The sequence below is a fragment of the Eimeria necatrix genome, genomic scaffold (assembly GCF_000499385.1).
Source record: "Eimeria necatrix Houghton genomic scaffold, Enh_scaff197, whole genome shotgun sequence".
Lineage (NCBI taxonomy): Eukaryota > Apicomplexa > Conoidasida > Eucoccidiorida > Eimeriidae > Eimeria > Eimeria necatrix.
The window spans coordinates 20,001-36,535 of NW_013652602.1; the positions used below are offsets into that span (position 1 = coordinate 20,001).

The following is a 16,535-nucleotide window of genomic DNA, read 5'->3' on the forward strand; positions in this document are numbered from 1 at the left end:
ATTTCTACCTCGGTAAACCCTAAACCCTAAACCCTAAACCCTAAACCCTAGCGGGGCAGGCGCAGGGGCCGGAAAGCTCCCGACGCGCTTTGAAACGCCGACTTCACGCCCGCCACAAACCCCAAACCCTAAACCTAAACCCTAAACCCTAAACCCTAAACCCTAAACCCTAAACCCTAATTGCCTTTGTGAATTCAGGGCTCTCCTGCATACCCCTGGTATGGCTCAGTGCTCTCTGCTACATCACTGGTAAGTCTCCAAACCCTAAACCCTAAACCCTAAACCCTAAACCCCGAAAATTTGAACACAGAGCCTCCAGACTTTGTCCTGGATTGAGGGTTTAGAATGCTGGGGTTTGGGGCTCCGAACACTGGGCCTTGGGCCTCAGGCCCTAGGGTCTAGGGTTTAGGGTTTAGGGTTTAGGGTTTAGGGTTTAGGGTTTGGGTGTGCTGCAGCGCCGCTGTTGCTGGGGGCCGGCGTCGTGACGATCGTCTTCCGGCGGAGGCAAATAGTAAGGAGATAAATAAATAATTAAATTAATTATTTTAATTAATTTAATTTAATTAATTAATTAATTAAATTAAATTAATTAATTAATTAAATTATTTAATTAATTAAATGATAAATAAATAATAATGAAGTCATTGGTCCCAATGCGAAAAAGAAAAAGTTTTCTGCGCTTTGCGCCGCAGCCTCCTGAAGGAGAAATCCTCCCCAGCTTCTAACCCTAAACCCTAAACCCTAAACCCTAAACCCTAAACCCTAAACCCTCGTGCAGAGCTTGTGGGCTTCGGGGTTTACTGAGGGACGAATCTAGCTCGGGGGGCCCCCGCGTCTAGTACCCTTTCTTCGGGGGGGGCCCCCAGGGCCCCCCCCGGGGGGCCCCCCGGGGGGACCCCTGGGGGGACCCCAGGGGGGCCCCCAGGGGGGCCCCCAGGGGGGCCCCCAGGGGGGCCCCCCGGCCTGTACCCTCCGTAGCAAACAGGAAGGGACAAAGGAGGCAGCAGGGGGGGCCCCAAGTAGTTTGGAGACAATGGGAAGTCAGCCCTGAGGAAGGACAGGCAATTTTATTTTGTTTGAATGTTAAATACTTTTTGGCGAGGGTTTAGGGTTTAGGGTTTAGGGTTTGGAGCCCGCGCGCAGCAGGCACACGAATCGCTGGCTGGCGAGTCCTGGACTGATGGCTAGCTGCTCTTGGCTAGCTAGCTGCTCTTGGCTAGCTAGCTGTTTCTTGCTGGCTAGCTGCTCTTGGCTAGCTAGCTGCTTCTCGCTGGCTAGCTACTCTTGGCTAGCTAGCTGCTTCTTGCTGGCTAGCGGCTTCAAGCTGCCCTGGTAGCAGGCTAGCTAGCTAGCTAGCTAGCTAGCTAGCTAGGTGACACTCTGTCCAGCAAATTAGCTAGCTAGCTAGCTAGCTAGCTGGATACCTGGATAGCCACCTGGCCAACCAGCCAGCTAGCCAGCTGGCTAATTATATAGCTAGCTAGCTAGCTGGCCAGCCGGTTAGCTAGCTGGCTAGCTGGCTAGCTAGCTAGCTAGCTAACTAGCTGGCTAGCTAGCTAGCTGGGGGCTGGGGGCTCACCAGGTGAACTTGGCTTGCAAAAAGTGTTGTTCGGAAATTTGCAAAATGTGGAGAAGTTGTCGAATTAAATATTTAGTGAAGAGAGAAAGTCGAGGGTCTGCAAAGGAGAGAGAACCCGCGTAGACATTTCTGCAAAAGAAAGAAAAAGACAGGCAAAAAGAGAGACTTTTCGCGCTTTCGTCGAACCCCTAAACCCTAAACCCTAAACCCTAAACCCTAATGTCCTTGCTAGGGGGACTCAGCGAGAAAACCGGCGAAAAAAGAGGCATTTTCGCTTTTTTTGCACTAACCGCACAAACCCTAAACCCTAAACCCTAAACCCTAAACCCTAAACGCGTTGCTGAGAAGACGCCGAACGGAGGCAAAGCCAAAATAATGTTTCTTTCTTTTTGGGGTTTACTGGGAGCCTCTAAACCCTAAACCCTAGACTTCAAACCCTGAAGCTCCAGTTCCAAACCCTAAACCCTAAATCCTAAACCCTAAACCCTCAAACTCACCCCCAAAGAGCCTCCTTTATTCGGGCCGGGCAAATTTCGCCCTCCGCCATCGCCTGGTCCAGAGAGACCATGAGCTGTGCACAAAACCCTAAACCCTAAACCCTAAACCCTAAACCCTAAACCCTAACCCCTATGCCGCAAACCCCTGTACTGCTTGCAGCTTTGCTGCATCTGTCTAGCCAGTCCAGCGGCAGGTGAGCCTCGCCTTAGGGTTTAGGGTTTAGGGTTTAGGGTTTAGGGTTTAGGGTTGACGCACACCAAAGGCATATGACTGGCAGTTTTTGAGTTCCGCCTGGAGCTGAAACTCGCCCACCTGAAATTAAAAAAAAACGCACTCCAAAATTAGGGTTTAGGGTTTAGGGTTTAGGGTTTAGGGTTTAGGGTTTGAGGCGTACCCTCCAGACGTGCGCAGCCCTACACACGCCCAAGCCCCGTTCACAAAAACCCAGACCCCAAATCCCTAGGCCGAACCCCCAAACCCTAAACCCTAAACCCTAAACCCTAAACCCTAAACCCTAACCAGGCCAACTAGGATTTACCTTCTTCAGTTTCAGCCAGTCTCTAACCAACTCCCAAGATTGTTTAAATAAAAACTCATTTATTATTTCCCCAGCCACTTCAGCCCTCAAAGCCGAAACCCTAATTGCCAAACCCAAACCCTCAGCCAAACTGGGGGGGCCCCCCAGGGGGGCCCCCGGGGGGGCCCCCTGAGACGTTACGGGGGCCCCCAGAGGGGCCCCCCCATGGGTAGGCTGCATGGGGGAAAAGGAAGCAGAGGCGGAGGCAGCCGCGTCATCTGCTGCTGCTGCTGCTGCTGCTGCTGCTGGTTTTGCTGCTGCTGCTGCTGCTGCTGGTATTGCTGCTGCTGCTGCTGCAGCAGACACTTGTTTAGGGTTTAGGGTTTGGGGCTGCGCGTACTGGGCCATGCGGTGTACGTACACCCCACGGCTCAAAACCGCCTTGAAATCCTCAGGGGCAACTGGGGTGACTTTGGGGGGCAGCAAAGACTCCAGCCAGGCCTTAACTTTGCTGCTGCTGCTGCTGCTGCTGCTGCTGCTGCTGCTGCTGCTGCTGCTGAGTAGGGGGTTTTGAAAGAACTCGGCCTTGCGACTTTTGCTGCTCTGCATCAGCCGGCAGTGCAGCAGCCACAAGTGAATAACTAACAAATAAAAAGGACCATTAAAGCCCCCCGGAATGCCAAAAGCTGCAGCAAACACACAGCAGCAGCAGCAGCAGCAGCAGCAGCTGCAGCAGCAGCAGCTGCAGCAGCAGCAGCTGCTGCAGCAGCAGCAGAAGCAGCACTGCAGCTGCAGCAGCAGCAGTGTTGACGCGAGGTCCTTATGGGCTGCAGTGGCTTTGTAGGACGAGGCGGCGGAAAAGCAAGAGCACAGACATGCGGCAAGGGTTTAGGGTTTAGGGTTTAGGGTTTAGGGTTTGGCCACTTTTTTTAAGCTCTTCGTTTTCAACGCGCTCTAGAATAAGATGCAGCATTTGCCACGCGATTTGCGGGTACTCCTGGTGCCGCCTGCAGAAACAAACCCTAAACCCTAAACCCTAAACCCCAAACCCTAAACCCTAAACCCTAAACCCTAAACCCTGATCCCAAGGCGCTCTGTCCTGAAGGCCCCAAAGCCCGTGCGCTCCCTCCGCCGCAGCCCCTAAACCCTAAACCCTAGACCCTAGACCCCCACCCCCAAACCCTAAACCCTAAACCCTAAACCATAAACCCTAAACCCTAAACCCTAAACCCTAAACCCTAAACCCTACGTGAAGACCCTGTAGAGTGCGCGCTGGAGGGGGGCCCTCATGTGGGCCTGCAGGGGCAGTTCTCTTTTGGCGGTTTGTCTCGGAGTTATGAGCCACAAGGGTTTATCTTTTAAAATTAATTGACTTTCTTTTTGAAAAGCAGCAAACTCTTCGAGGCTTAGCTGCCGGAAGTACTGCGCACAAACCCTAAACCCTAAACCCTAAACCCTAAACCCTCGACGCGGATTCGCACGGGCTCAAAACCGCCGAAAACGCCTCCACCGTTCTGCACATACCACCTTTTAGGGTTTAGGGTTTAGGGTTTAGGGTTTGGGCGCTGCAGGCCCCGCAAGCAGCTGCCCGCAGCGCCTCTAGCCTGCCCACAAACACTAGGGTTTAGGGTTTAGGGTTTAGGGTTTAGGGTTTAGGCTCGTACAACAGGGTCTGTTGTTTTCTTGTTCTTCCGCCGCACAAGCTCATCCGGATGAATATTTTTATAAACCCTTTTCAGAAAACCCTCAACAGCTTTGCTGCTTTCCAGGGCCTCCCTGGAGGCCTCGGGGGGCCCCCCGGGGGGCCCCCCGGGGGGCCCCCCTGCAGCCAGGGGGGCCCCCCCAGCCATTTTGTGCTGCCGGGGGGCCCCCAGCTTTGGGCCTGAAAGCCCCAGGCGCTCTTTTAGGGCCCCCAAGGCAGCAGCAAGGGCCCCCAGCTGCCGCTGCTGCAGCAGCTGGGGGCCCCCAGGGGGCCCCCGGGGGCCCCCCGGGGGGCCCCCAGGGGGGCCCCCCAGGGGGCCCCGGGGATTCCATAGACTGATTTGAGGGGAAGGCGGGGGGGTAGGACTCTGCGCATTCTGCGCTTGAGTTCGTAGGACTAGAGAACCATCAAAAATTAGGGTTTAGGGTTTAGGGTTTAGGGTTTAGGGTTTAGGGGTTTGGGTTTTGAAAGAGGGCCGGGGTTTAGGGTGTTTGAGTTTTCCCCGGCTGGGGAGCCGCTCAACCAAAAATAGATAAGAAGACTAAAAAGAACAAGGAAGACCGAGGGTTTAGGGTTTAGGGTTTAGGGTTTAGGGTTTAGGGTTTAGGGCTTGGACGAAGGGCCCCAGGGTTTGGCCTGGACCCCTAGGGGGCCCTCGCCGCTGCTTTCTGGTTCGGTGTAGGGTTTAGGGTTTAGGGTTTAGGGTTTAGGGTTTAGAGTTTGTGTATCTATTCCGAGTGTAACTTTGCAATTTGATTGTGCGTGTTGAAAGCAGTGTTGGTTGGCGGTGTGCGTATTGAGGGTTTAGGGTTTAGGGTTTAGGGTTTAGGGTTTGTGTTGGGGCGTGCGCGGCGGTTTCTGGGCGAACTGGGGCGGTTTCTGGGTTTTTTTGGGTCGAAATTGCGGGAATTTTGCAAATATTTCCTCAAAAAGAAGAAATAAATGCAAAAAGAAGAAGTTTGACGGCAAAAGTGTTGCGAACGGCGATGTCGACGACGCACCCCGAAGTCACCGAGACCGAGTGGGACGCGCTGCAGCGCCGCTTCGGCAACCTGCCGCCGCTGCAGCAGCAGCAGCAAACTGAAGAAGCAAAAACACAAACCCTAATCCAAACCCTCGAGGGTTTAAACCCTCTCGAGTCCAAAACCCTTTCGCAACTAAACCACCTCGAAGACGACCTCGAGGAAAACACCCTCGAGTTCTACCGCCGCAAACGCCTCGACGAGCTCAAGCGCCAGCAACGCAGAAACAGGCAAGTGCTGCAGCAGCAGCAGCAGCAGCAGCAGCAAGTGCAGCAGCAGCAGCAGCAGCAGCAACTGCAGCAGCAGCGGCAACTGCAGCAGTAGCTGCTTCAGCGGCAGCAACTGCGGCAGCAGCTGCTTCAGCGGCAGCAACTGCGGCAGCAGCTGTTTCACCAGCAGCAACTGCAGCAGCAACTGCAGCAGCAGATGCAGCAACGCTAGCAGCAGCTGCTTGACCGGCAGCAGCAGCAACTGCAGCAGCAGCTGCTTCGCCAGCAGCAGCAGAAGCAGCAGCTGCAGCAGCAGATGCAGCAGCAGCAGTTGCGACAGCGGCCGCAGCACACCAGCAGCAGGAGCTGCTCAAGCAACCCTGGCAGCAGCAGCAGCAGCAGCAGCAGCAGAACTGACAGCAGCAGCAGCAGTGCAGTCACTTGCAACTGCAGAAGCAGCAGCAGCAGCAACAGCAGCAGCGGAATCCCGTGCAAATGCAGCAGCAGCAAAAGCTAAGCCACCTGCAACTGCAGCAGCGGAACTACTTGCAACTGCTGCAGCAGCAGCAGCAGCAGCAGCAGCAGCAGCTTTGATACGGCGGAATGCTTTCAAGGGGCAGCAGCGCCTCGTGCTGCTGCTGCAGCAGCGCCTCGTGCTGCTGCTGCAGCAGCGCCTCGTGCTGCTGCTGCAGCAGCAGCAATTTGAATTATTTATTTATTTATTTATTTATTTATTTATTTATTATTATTATTATTAATTAATTAATTAATTAATTAATTTATTTATTATTTGCTGCAGGTTCGGGCAGCTGCTGGAGCTGCAGCCGGGGGAATATGTGCGGGAGGTGACTGAGGCCTCAGCAGAAGACCCCGACGCAGCAGCAGCAGCAGCAGCGCCGCAGCAGCAGCAGCAGCAGCAGCAGCAGCAGCAGCAGCAGCAGCAGCAGGTGGGGGGCACGTGGGTGGTGGTTTTGGTCTACGAGGAGGGCGTGGCTGGCTGCGAGCTGCTGCGTGCTGCTTTTGCTGCTGCTGCAGTGCAGCACAAAGAAGTGAAGTTCATAAAAGCCAGCAGCAAATTAATTTCCCCACACTTCCCCAGCAGCAAAACTGCCCCTCGTGCTGCTCTACTTCGCGGGCTGCTGCAGCAAACAGCTGCAGGGGCTGCAGCACTGGGGGGGGGCTGCTGTTTCTGCTGCTGCAGTCGACCGCGCGCTCCGTAAACCCTAAACCCTAAACCCTAAACCCTAAACCCTAGTAAACCCTAAACCCGCGGGGGGCTGCGCGCCTGCGCAGCAGCAGGCGCGGCGCTGCGGCGAGTGCGGAGCCCTCCGGGACCCTAAACCCTCGACAAACCCTAAACCCTCGCGGAACCCTAAACCCTAGCCAAACCCTAAACCCTCGCCAAACCCTAATTCGTGGTTTGCGACACAGGCCGCTACGGAGTGCTGCGCAGCAAACCCGAAGAAACCTCCAGCGAAGACTCCGAAGAAGAAGCAAAAGAAAGAGTCCGCAGCAAGGGTTATTCTTCCACAACCCTCGACAGGCTCCTCAGCCGCAAACGCTAAACCCTAAACCCTAAACCCTAAACCCTAAACCCTAACCCTAAACCCTAAACCCTAGGGGGGCAGGGCGCTTCGGCGCGGGCGGCGCCCGCCTGGCGACGCCGCCCGCGGCCCCGAACCGCAAACCCTCGCGCCCGCCGGCGGGTTTAGGGTTTAGGGTTTAGGGTTTAGGGTTTAGGGTTTGCGTTTTCTGGCGCTTTTTGCCTGCTGCTGCTGGCGCGAAGCCGCGAGACTCTCCGGGGCCCAGAAGAGCTGCTGCTGCTGCTGCTTCAGCTCGGAGTGGGGAAATCGAATATAAATTAAATTCGAAAAGATTTGCTGCTGCTGCTGCTCTTTGCTGCTGAGGCTCTGCAGCAGCTGCTGCCGGTAAACCCTGTGAAAAGCCAGAGCTTCCGGGAACTGCTGCTGCGCGTACGCGCTCCAGTCTTCTTCTGCTGCTGCTGCTGCTGCTGCTGCTGCTGCTGCTGCTGCTGCTGGCGCTGCTGCTGCTGCTGCTGCTGGCGCTGCTGCTGCGCTGCTGCTGCTGCTCTGCACGGCCTCGGCGTGCAGGTCTGCGGGCAGCGCCTGCAGCGCGCGAAAGGCAGCAGCAGCAGCAGCAGCTTCGCGACGCAGAAAGGGCATTTCGAAGCGCTGCACACACAAGCAGCAGCTAGCTCAGCAGCTAGCTGAGTGGCTAGCTGTGGCTAGCTGAGTGGCTAGCTGAGTGGCTGGCTGAGTGGCTAGCTGAGTGGCTAGCTGAGTGGCTAGCTGTGGCTAGCTGAGTGGCTAGCTGTAGCTAGCTGAGTGGCTAGCTGAGTGGCTGGCTGAGTGGCTAGCTGAGTGGCTGGCTGAGTGGCTAGCTGAGTGGCTAGCTGAGTGGCTAGCTGAGTGGCTAGCTGTAGCTAGCTGAGTGGCTAGCTGAGTGGCTAGCTGTAGCTAGCTGAGTGGCTAACTGAGTGGCTAGCTGAGTGGCTAGCTGAGTGGCAGCTAGCTACTCAGCTAGCTGCACACCTGAGTAGCTAGCTGCACAGCTAGCTGTGCAGTCTAGCTACTCAGCTAGCAGCACACATGGCACAGCTAGCTACTCAGCTAGCTGCACAGCTAGCTGCACAGCTAGCTGCACAGCTAGCTGCTCAGCTAGCTGCTCAGATGGCCCAGCTGGCTGCCCAGCTAGCTGCCCCAATAGCCTAGCTAGCTGCCTAGCTAGCTGCCCGATAGCCCAGCTAGCTGTCCAGCTAGCTGCCCAGGTAGCGGGGTATTGGTTGCCCAGCTAGCTAGCCAGATACCTAGCCAGATAGCTAGCCAGCTAGCCAGCCAGCTGTCCAGTTCGCTAGCCGGCTAGCTAGCCAGCTAGCTAGACACCTAGCTAGCCGCAGAGCTAGCCAGCTTGCAACCTAGCGGCAGCTAGCTAGCCAAACAGCCCTACACCTAGCTAGCTAGCCATGGAGCTAGCCAGCCACGCAGCTAGCTAGCTAGCTAGCTAGCTAGCTAGCCACGCAGCTATCTGACCCCCCATCTAGCTAGCTGGCTAGCTAGCTAGCTAGCTAGCTGGCCCTCTAGCTAGCTAGCTGGCCCTCTAGCTAGCTAGCTGCCCCTCTAGCTAGCTAGCTAGCTAGCTAGCTAGCTAGCTGGTTTTGTACCGCTTTCTGGAGCTGAAAGAGCTCGAGGGCTTGTTGGAATCTGCTGCGATCTTCGAGAGAATCTGCGGAGTGTTTTGGAGAGAAAATGAAATCCAAAAGACTTTTTAATTTGCTGCTGCTGCGCAAAAAAGAAAGAGTTTCCCCCACGAGGCTTTCCGGCAGCTGCGGCCGGTACCGCCGCGGCGCTGCAGCAGCAGCGGCGGTCCTGCAGCAGCAGCAGCAGCAGCAGCAGCAGCAGCAGCAGCAGCAGCAGCAGAAGGAGAAGGAGGTGCAGCGAGGGTTTGGGGGGGAGGATGCGCGGGAAGGACTTATGGGGGGGAGCGGGGTTGGGGACTGAGGGACAAGTGAGGGTTTAGGGTTTAGGGTTTAGGGTTTAGGGTTTAGGGTTTAGGGTTTGGGGTTTGGGGTTTGGCGCACGAGGAAGCTTTCTTGACTTGCGGCGTCGCCTTCTTCTTCGGGGGAGGGGGGCCCCTACTGGGGGGCCCCCTGGGGGCCCCCCTTCTGCCCAAACTGAACAAAAAAGGGTACATTAAGTGAACCCTTTGATTCTCTTCCAATTTCTTTGCTCCTTGGGGGCCCCAGGAGGCCCTTCAGCACCCCCAGGGGCCCCCAAACCCTAATTTCAAAACAATAAATCCAAAATTAATTCCAAAATATTCAAATGCCCTCCAAATTTATTCTTTTGGCACTTCAGGGGGCCCCAGGGGCCCCCAGGGGCCCCCATGGACGCCCGGGGGCCCCCGGGGGGCCCCAGGGGGCCCACGGGGGGCCCCAGGGGGCCCCCGGGGGGCCCCCCGGGGGCCCCCAGGGGGGCCCTTTACCTTAATAAGATAAGTAATGGGTTAAATGGGTAGCATAAAAGAGTTCATGGAGATATTTTTGGGGTTTAGGGTTTAGGGTTTAGGGTTTAGGGTTTAGGGTTTTGTGTGTAGGCTTCTTTTCTAAGAAGGTCACAAAAGCGAATAGAAGGCTGGAACCCTTTAGTGATATCTTCTGCACACTCCATGCAAACCCTAAACCCTAAACCCTAAAGCGTAAACCCTAAACCCTAAACCCTAAACCCTAAACCCTAAACCCTAAACCCTAAACCCTAAACCCTAAACCCGCAAACCCTAAACCCTAAACCCTAAACCCTAAACCCTAAACCCTAAACCCTAAACCCTAAGCTGACCACTGCCCTAAACCCTAAACCCTAAACCCTAAACCCTAAACCCTAAACCCTAAACCCTAAACCCTAAACCCTAAAACAAAACCCTAAACCCTAAACCCTAAACCCTAAACCCTAAACCCTAAACCCTAAACCCTAAACCCTAAACCGCAAACCCTAAACCCTAAACCCTAAACCCTAAACCCTAAACCCTAAACCCTAAACCCTAAGCTGACCACTGCGCCACCAAGGCTTATCCCTGGCCAGTAAGGTCCAAGTTGCTCCTATATTTTGTTTTCTGTTCAAGAGCCTGGCCGTCGAGGGTTTAGGGTTTAGGGTTTAGGGTTTAGGGTTTGGGGCAGCGGCAACAACTGTGCTTGAGAGTTAGGGTTTAGCAAAGGTTTAGGGTTTGCTGCTGCTGCTGCACACTAAAGTAATGTACAGTTCGCCCTAAACCCTAAACCCTAAACCCTAAACCCTAAACCCCAGGCCTGCGCAGCCCGTGAATTCCCTTGCGGGCCAAAGTCCTATTTAACCTTTAGGGTTTAGGGTTTAGGGTTTAGGGTTTACGAGAGGGCTGCTGTCGTTCTTAAAAAGGGTTGAAGGCGCCACTTGGCTGCCTCTGTAAACCCTAAACCCTAAAAGGGCGAATAAACTCTAAACCCTCAGCACTGGGGCCCAAACCCTAGGCCTTCACAGAGGGTTGTTCAGGAGTAAACCCTAAACCCTCGAGCCTCAAACCCTAAACCCTCGAGCCTCAAACCCTAAACCCTCGTTCCGAAACCCTAAACCCTAGCGCGAGCTGGCTGCACTTCACTCCCAGCTCTTGAGCAAAACGGCATCGAAGCCTGCTGCTGCTGCTGCTGCTGCTGCTGCTTCTGCAGCAGCAGCCGGCGAGGCCCCTGCTGCTGCTGCTGCAGCAGCAGCAGCAGCAGCAGCAGGAACTGGACTAAAAGACACAGACAAACGGTCATAAAAAAGATATGCTGCAACATTTTGCGGCAGCAGCAAAGAAGGTGCGGAGCGCCGCCGGCAAATCTGCAATCGCAAACCCTAAACCCTAAACCCTAAACCCTAAACCCTAAACCGCAAACCCTCAGCCACAAACCCTAAACCCTAAACCCTAAACACCAACAGCGGGGGCAACACGACGGAAACCCCGCTTCAAGGCCAGCAGCTGCAGCAGCAGCAGCAGCAGCAGCAGCAGCAGCAAGGCAGCAGCAGCTGCAGCAGCTGCAGCAGCTGCAGCAGCAAGGCAGCAGCTGCTGCAGCAGCTGCAGCAGCAGCAACAACAACAGGCCTAACCAAAACCGCAACAACAGAAGCAAAACGAGCAGCAGCAGCAGCAGCAGCAGCAGCAGATGCTTACGAGGGCATATGTCTCTCCACAGAGTCCGTAGATGCCGCCTAGAGCCCAGTTTGTTGCTGCTGCTAGCTGCTGCTGCTTGCTGCTGCTGCTGCTGCTGCTGCTGCTGCTGCTGCTGCTGCTTGCTGCTGCTGCGCGCCTCTTGCTGTCTCCTTTTGTCCCCTCCTGCCGCAGCAGCAGCGCCAAAGCGAAGCGCCGCAGCAGCTTCCACTCTTTTCCAAAAGCAGCAAACACTTCTTCTCGCTGCCGAGCGCCTGCAGCAGCAGCAGCAGCAGCAGCAGCAGCAGCAGCAGCAGTGGAAACAGCAGCAGCAGCGGCAGCAACAGCGGCGGCGGCAGTGGCAGCAGCAGTGGTAGCGGCGGCAGAAGCAGCAGCAGCAGCCGCAGGGACAGCAGCAGCAGCAGCAGCAGCAGCAGCAGCAGCAGCAGCAGCAGCAGCAGCAGCAGCAGCAGCAGAAAAGGGAAAATCAGCAAAAAGGAAACGGCAATAAAAGATAAAAAGAATAAATTTGAATAAAAGCAAAAAAGAATTTAAAAAAATAATTAAATGATTAAAGAAATTAAAAAGGAAAAGGCAGCAGCAAAAAAAAATAAATAAATAAATGGCAGCAGCAAACAAACAGAAATAAAATTTAAAAAAAATTTAAAATCAAAAAAGTCAAAAAGAAATAAATTGAAAATAAAGCATAATGAGGAATTGTGAAATAAATAAATAAATAAATAAATAAATAAATAAATAAATAAATAAATAACCTAATTAATTAATTAATTAATTAATTAATTAATTAATTAATTAATTAATTAATTAATTAATTAATTAATCAGTTAATTAACTTAGATAAATTAAATAATAAGTTAAATAAACAGAATAAATTAAATAATTAAACAAATTAAATAAATTAAATATTTAAATAGATTAAATTAATTAAATAATTCAATAATTCAATAAGAAAACAATTAAACAATTAAATAATAAAGTAATTAAATAGATTAAATAAATAATTAAATAATTGAATAATTAAATAATTAAATAAATTAAACAAACTAATCAAATTAAATATTAAATAATTAAACAATTAAATAATTAAATAATTAAATTAAAATCTTTTTAAATTTAATTTAAAATAAAAACCCACTTAAATAAACTGCCCACTGCAGCGCGTGCTGCACTGCAGCAGAATTGCTGCAGCAGGGGGCCCCCTGGGGGCCCCCCGGAGACCCTGGGGGGCCCCCCCATCTGTACCCTGGTTCGGGGACTGTTTCCAGCACTATTCTGCTGCTGCTGCTGCTGCCGCTGCTGCTGCTGCTGCCGCTGCTGCTGCTGCTGCTGCTGCTGCTGCTGAATATCCGCATTGTCTTCAAACGCCCCTCAGATGACTCTTCAGAGGGGCCCCTCAGGGGGGCCCCCAAGGCCAGGGCCCCCAGGTCCCCAGGGGGCCCCCCTGAGGGGCCCTCGAGAGGGGGGCCCCCAAGGGGGCCCCCCAGGGGCCCCCCTTGGGGGCCAGCGGCTTCACCAGGGGGGCCCCCCTGGGGGCCCCCCTGGGGGCCCCCAGGGGCCCCTTTTGAACCCTCAGGGCTGCAAGAGGAGACGGAGGCATCTGCTGCAGTCTCTTGCTGCTCCTTTTCGTGTGGCTGCTGCTGCTGCTGCTGCTGCTGCTGCTGCTGCTGCTGCTGCTGCTGCTGCTGGGTAGAGGGTGGGTCCTGGGGCGGGCCAGCCTCAAGGGGCCCCCTGGGGGCCCCTTCTAGGGGCCCCTCTGCAGGCAGCAAGTGGGGGGCCCTTGGCCGGTAAATGCGAGGGAGGCCCCCCTGCTGAGAGGGTTCTCTGAGTCTTTCAGGGGCCCTCGAGGGCCCCCAGGGGCCCCCCGGGGGGCCCCCCCAGGGGCCCCCCCAGGGGGCCCCCCAGGGGCCCCTGGGGGGCCCCTCCGGGGGGCCCCCAGGAGAGGCCCCCCGGGGGGCCCCCTGGAGGGCCTCGGGGGCCCCAAGTGCTGTGGGGCCCCTGCTGGGCCCCAGGGGGCCCCAAGCCGGGGGCCCCTGGGGGCCCCTCCTGGTGGGTACCTGCAGGGGTACCGTTTGGGGGGCCCCCCCTGGGGGGGGCCCCCCAAGGGCGGCGGGGGGGGCCCCCGGGGGGCCCCTCGGGCTGCTGCTGAGGCCCTCCTGCAGCAAGTTGCTGCTGCTGCTTCTGCTGCTCCTGCTGCGCAAAAAGAGAGACAGTTCTGCTGCTAAAGTCTCTTCAGAGGCCTCACTAAAACTTTTCTTCAAACGCAAACCCAAACCCTCGGGGGCCCCCTCGCTGCGCTCCCCAGGGGGCCCCCCACAGGGGCCCCCTGGGGGCCCCCCACAGGGGCCCCCGGGGGGCCCCCCACAGGGGCCCCCTGGGGGCCCCCCACAGGGGCCCCCGGGGGGCCCCCCGCAGGGGCCCCCGGGGGGGGCCCCATAGAGGCTTTCGGAGGGGCCCCCATCGGGGGCTGCTCCACAGGGGGCCCCACAAGGGGCCCCGCAGGGGCCCCCACAGGGGGTCTCACAGGGGCCCCCGCAGGGGCCCCCACAGGGGGCCCCACAGGGGGCCCCACAGGGGCCCCCAGGGGGGCCCCCACAGGGGCCCCCACAGGGGGCCCCACAGGGGCCCCCAGAAGAGGCCTTGCGGGGGCCCTCTGGGGGACTGGCCAAGCAAATAGAGAGGGTAGGGTCTTTGTTGGGGGCCCCTGTTGGTTTGCTGCTGTCTGCATGCGGCGGCCTGCTGCTGCAGCAGCAGCAGCTGCTGCTGCTGCTGCTGCTGCTGCTAGAAGAAGAGCGAAAAGACTTTTCTCGCAGCCACATGGGGGGCCCCTCTGGGGGGTCTTCAGGAAGTCCTTTTGCTGCGAGCACTCTAGGGCTGCTGCTGCGCGAAAGGGGCTTCTGCTGCTGCTGCTGCTGCTGCTGCTGCTGCTGCTGCTGCTGCTGACGAGGGGCTTTGTGGGTCTTGCGGATCTCTGAGGTATTTTCTGCAGACAAGGAGACACTGGAGGAGCGGCTAGGGGCCCCTTGTCTCCTGCGCTCTGCTGCTGCTGCTGCTGCTGCTGCTGCTGCAGGCTGGCGGTGGCAGCTGCTGCTGCAGCAGCAGCAGCAGCAACAGCAGCAGCAACCACCGCTGCGGCGGCAGGAGGCCCTCGGATGCAGCACTTCTCTGCTGCCACATACTGCAGCAAAAGTGTCCATCCCACACTGGGGGGCCCCCCCACATTGGGGGCCCCCAGTCCCCTTTTGCTGCTGCTGCTGCTGCTGCTGCTGCTGCTGCTGCTGCTGCTCTCTGTCTAAGTAGGCCTCGTTAGACTGCTGCTGTTCTCTCTGCCAAGTGGAGTGTTGCTGTTGCTGCTGCTGTTGCTGCTGCTGTTGCTGCTGCTGTTGCTGCTGCTGTGGCTGCTGCTGTTCGTGCTCTTGTGTTACCAGGTATTGCTGCTGCTGCTGCTGCTGCTGTTCTAGGAGGCGCTGCTGCTGTTGCGTCTGTTGTTGTTGCTGCTGTTGTTGTTGCTGTTGCTGTTGTTGCTGCTGCTGTTTTACTAGCTGCTGCTGCTGCTGCTGTTCTTGCTGCTGGCGCACAAGGTACTGCTGCCACTGCTGCAGCTGTTGCTGCAGTTGCTGCTGCTGCTGCTGCAGTTGCTGCTGCTGCAGTTGCTGCTGCTGCTGCAGTTGCTGCTGCTGCAGTTGCTGCTGCTGCTGCAGCAGCTGCTGCTGCTGCTGCTGCTGCTGAGGCCCTGTGGGAGCGTAGCCCCACTGGCTCGGGGGGCCCCACAGCAGGGGGCCCCCCAGGGGGGCCCCCCCTCTGCTGCTGCTTCTAGGGTTTGCTGCTCCAGCAGACACAGACCGCAGCTGCTGCCTTCGGTGCAGCAGCAAGGGGGGCCCCCGCTGCAGCAGCAGCGGGGGGCCCCCCTCTGCTGGGGGGCCCCCGCGGGCTGGGGGGCCCCACACTGCAGCAGACTTGTAGCCACAGTGTGGGGTTTGGGGGCCCCCAGGGGGCCCCCAGGATTTGCTGCTGCAGCAGCGGGGAGACGATCCCCAGTTGCAGCGCCCCACACGATCCCCGGGATCGCCTGGATCCGCAGCAGCACAAGCAAGGGTTTAGGGTTTAGGGTTTAGGGTTTAGGGTTTAGGGTTTAGGGTTTAGGGGTAGAACTTTGCATCGGACAGGGAAGCCGCTTTCAGCCCGTTTTTCGCTCTACCCAAATCCCAGGCTCCAAACCCTAAACCCCAAACCCTAAACCCTAAACCCTAAACCCTAAACCCTAGCGCTGGCTGCGTAGCTCCTCGCCTGCATTATCTCCCCCGGGGGGCCCCCACCGGGGCCCCCAGTACCCTCGGGGATCCTTTTTGCTGCTGTGGGATCGTCGTCTCCAGACCCCACACATTTTGCTGCTCTCTGTGGGGCTGCAGCGGCTGAGGGGCCTCGGGGGGCCCCTAGACCCTAAAAGCATCAGCCAGAGAAACTGCTGCTGCTGCTGCTGCTGCTGCTGCTGCTGCTGCTGCTGCTGCTGCTGCTGCTGGTAGGGCCTGCGGTTCCAAAGCCCTAGAGCTTAAACTCGCGGTTGTAGGGTTTAGGGTTTAGGGTTTAGGGTTTAGGGTTTAGGGTTTAGGGTTTAGGGTTTAGAGGTTACATCTTTGCTGCCTCTCGCTCTCCAAAACAGACCGGGTACCATCTGGCAGCAGCGGCCTTGTGGGGCCCCACACTTTCCCTTGGGGGCCCCTAAAGGGGCCCCTTGGGGGGCCCCCCGAGGGGCCCCCAAAGGGGCCCTCAGGGGGGCCCCCCTGGGGGCCCTCCGGGGGCCCCCCAAAGGGGCCCCCAAATGGGTCTTCAGAGAGGCCCCCTAGGGGGCCCCCAGAAACAGCTCCATAGGGGGCCCCCCTGGGGGCCCCCGGGGGGCCCCCAGGGGGGCCCCCGGGGGGGCCCCTCTGTAATTTGTGAGGAGGCAGCAGAGGGCCTCTGCTGCTCCTCCAACTAGCTGCAGGTCTTGTGCCATTGAAGGGCTGTGGACGTCTTCCTGATTCTGAAAACCCAAACCCTAAACCCTAAACCCTAAACCCTAAACCCTAAACCCTAAACCGTAGGTGCAGAGGCGAAGCGACGCAGCAGCAGATATGCTGCTGGCGCCTCCAAAGGCATTTTCGAAGCTGGACGCCACAGCTAAGCAGTGCTTCCCTTGCACTAGGGTTTAGGGTTTAGGGTTTAGGGTTTAGGGTTTAGGGTTTAGGACCTCAGCAAAACTGTCAGGAGTCTTGTTTTCCTTCGGAGTCCCCAACTGTCTCCGAACTATACTGGCGAGTTCAGCAAGAGCCCTTAAGGG

General features: G+C 56.5%; 5 protein-coding genes across 5 annotated transcripts; 2 read left to right on the top strand and 3 right to left on the bottom strand.

The window, feature by feature from the left end:
• Nucleotides 1-797: 797 nt before the first annotated feature.
• ENH_00025670 (hypothetical protein, conserved) lies at nucleotides 798-4,444 on the bottom strand (the record flags this gene model as incomplete). Its single annotated transcript, XM_013579817.1, has 7 exons — nucleotides 798-1,047; nucleotides 1,580-1,708; nucleotides 2,077-2,150; nucleotides 2,616-3,280; nucleotides 3,519-3,601; nucleotides 3,844-4,016; nucleotides 4,325-4,444. The coding sequence occupies 7 exons, from the start codon at nucleotides 4,442-4,444 to the stop codon at nucleotides 798-800; spliced, it is 1,494 nt and encodes a 497-aa protein (XP_013435271.1).
• Nucleotides 4,445-5,282: 838 nt separating this feature from the next.
• On the top strand, nucleotides 5,283-7,092 carry ENH_00025680 (AFR552Cp, related, related; the record flags this gene model as incomplete). The annotated part of the gene is made up of 4 exons (XM_013579818.1): nucleotides 5,283-5,638; nucleotides 6,327-6,576; nucleotides 6,680-6,743; nucleotides 6,959-7,092. The coding sequence occupies 4 exons, from the start codon at nucleotides 5,283-5,285 to the stop codon at nucleotides 7,090-7,092; spliced, it is 804 nt and encodes a 267-aa protein (XP_013435272.1).
• Nucleotides 7,093-7,263: 171 nt separating this feature from the next.
• ENH_00025690 (hypothetical protein, conserved) lies at nucleotides 7,264-7,710 on the bottom strand (the record flags this gene model as incomplete). Its single annotated transcript, XM_013579819.1, has 1 exon — nucleotides 7,264-7,710. The coding sequence occupies one exon, from the start codon at nucleotides 7,708-7,710 to the stop codon at nucleotides 7,264-7,266; it is 447 nt and encodes a 148-aa protein (XP_013435273.1).
• A 1,083-nt stretch (nucleotides 7,711-8,793) lies between these two features.
• ENH_00025700 (hypothetical protein) lies at nucleotides 8,794-9,045 on the top strand (the record flags this gene model as incomplete). Its single annotated transcript, XM_013579820.1, has 1 exon — nucleotides 8,794-9,045. The coding sequence occupies one exon, from the start codon at nucleotides 8,794-8,796 to the stop codon at nucleotides 9,043-9,045; it is 252 nt and encodes an 83-aa protein (XP_013435274.1).
• Nucleotides 9,046-10,668: 1,623 nt separating this feature from the next.
• On the bottom strand, nucleotides 10,669-15,511 carry ENH_00025710 (hypothetical protein, conserved; the record flags this gene model as incomplete). Its single annotated transcript, XM_013579821.1, has 7 exons — nucleotides 10,669-10,893; nucleotides 11,225-11,475; nucleotides 12,357-13,473; nucleotides 13,584-14,347; nucleotides 14,439-14,951; nucleotides 15,176-15,287; nucleotides 15,479-15,511. 7 exons carry the CDS (start codon nucleotides 15,509-15,511, stop codon nucleotides 10,669-10,671), a joined length of 3,015 nt encoding a protein of 1,004 aa, XP_013435275.1.
• Between the last annotated feature and the right edge of the window lie 1,024 nt (nucleotides 15,512-16,535).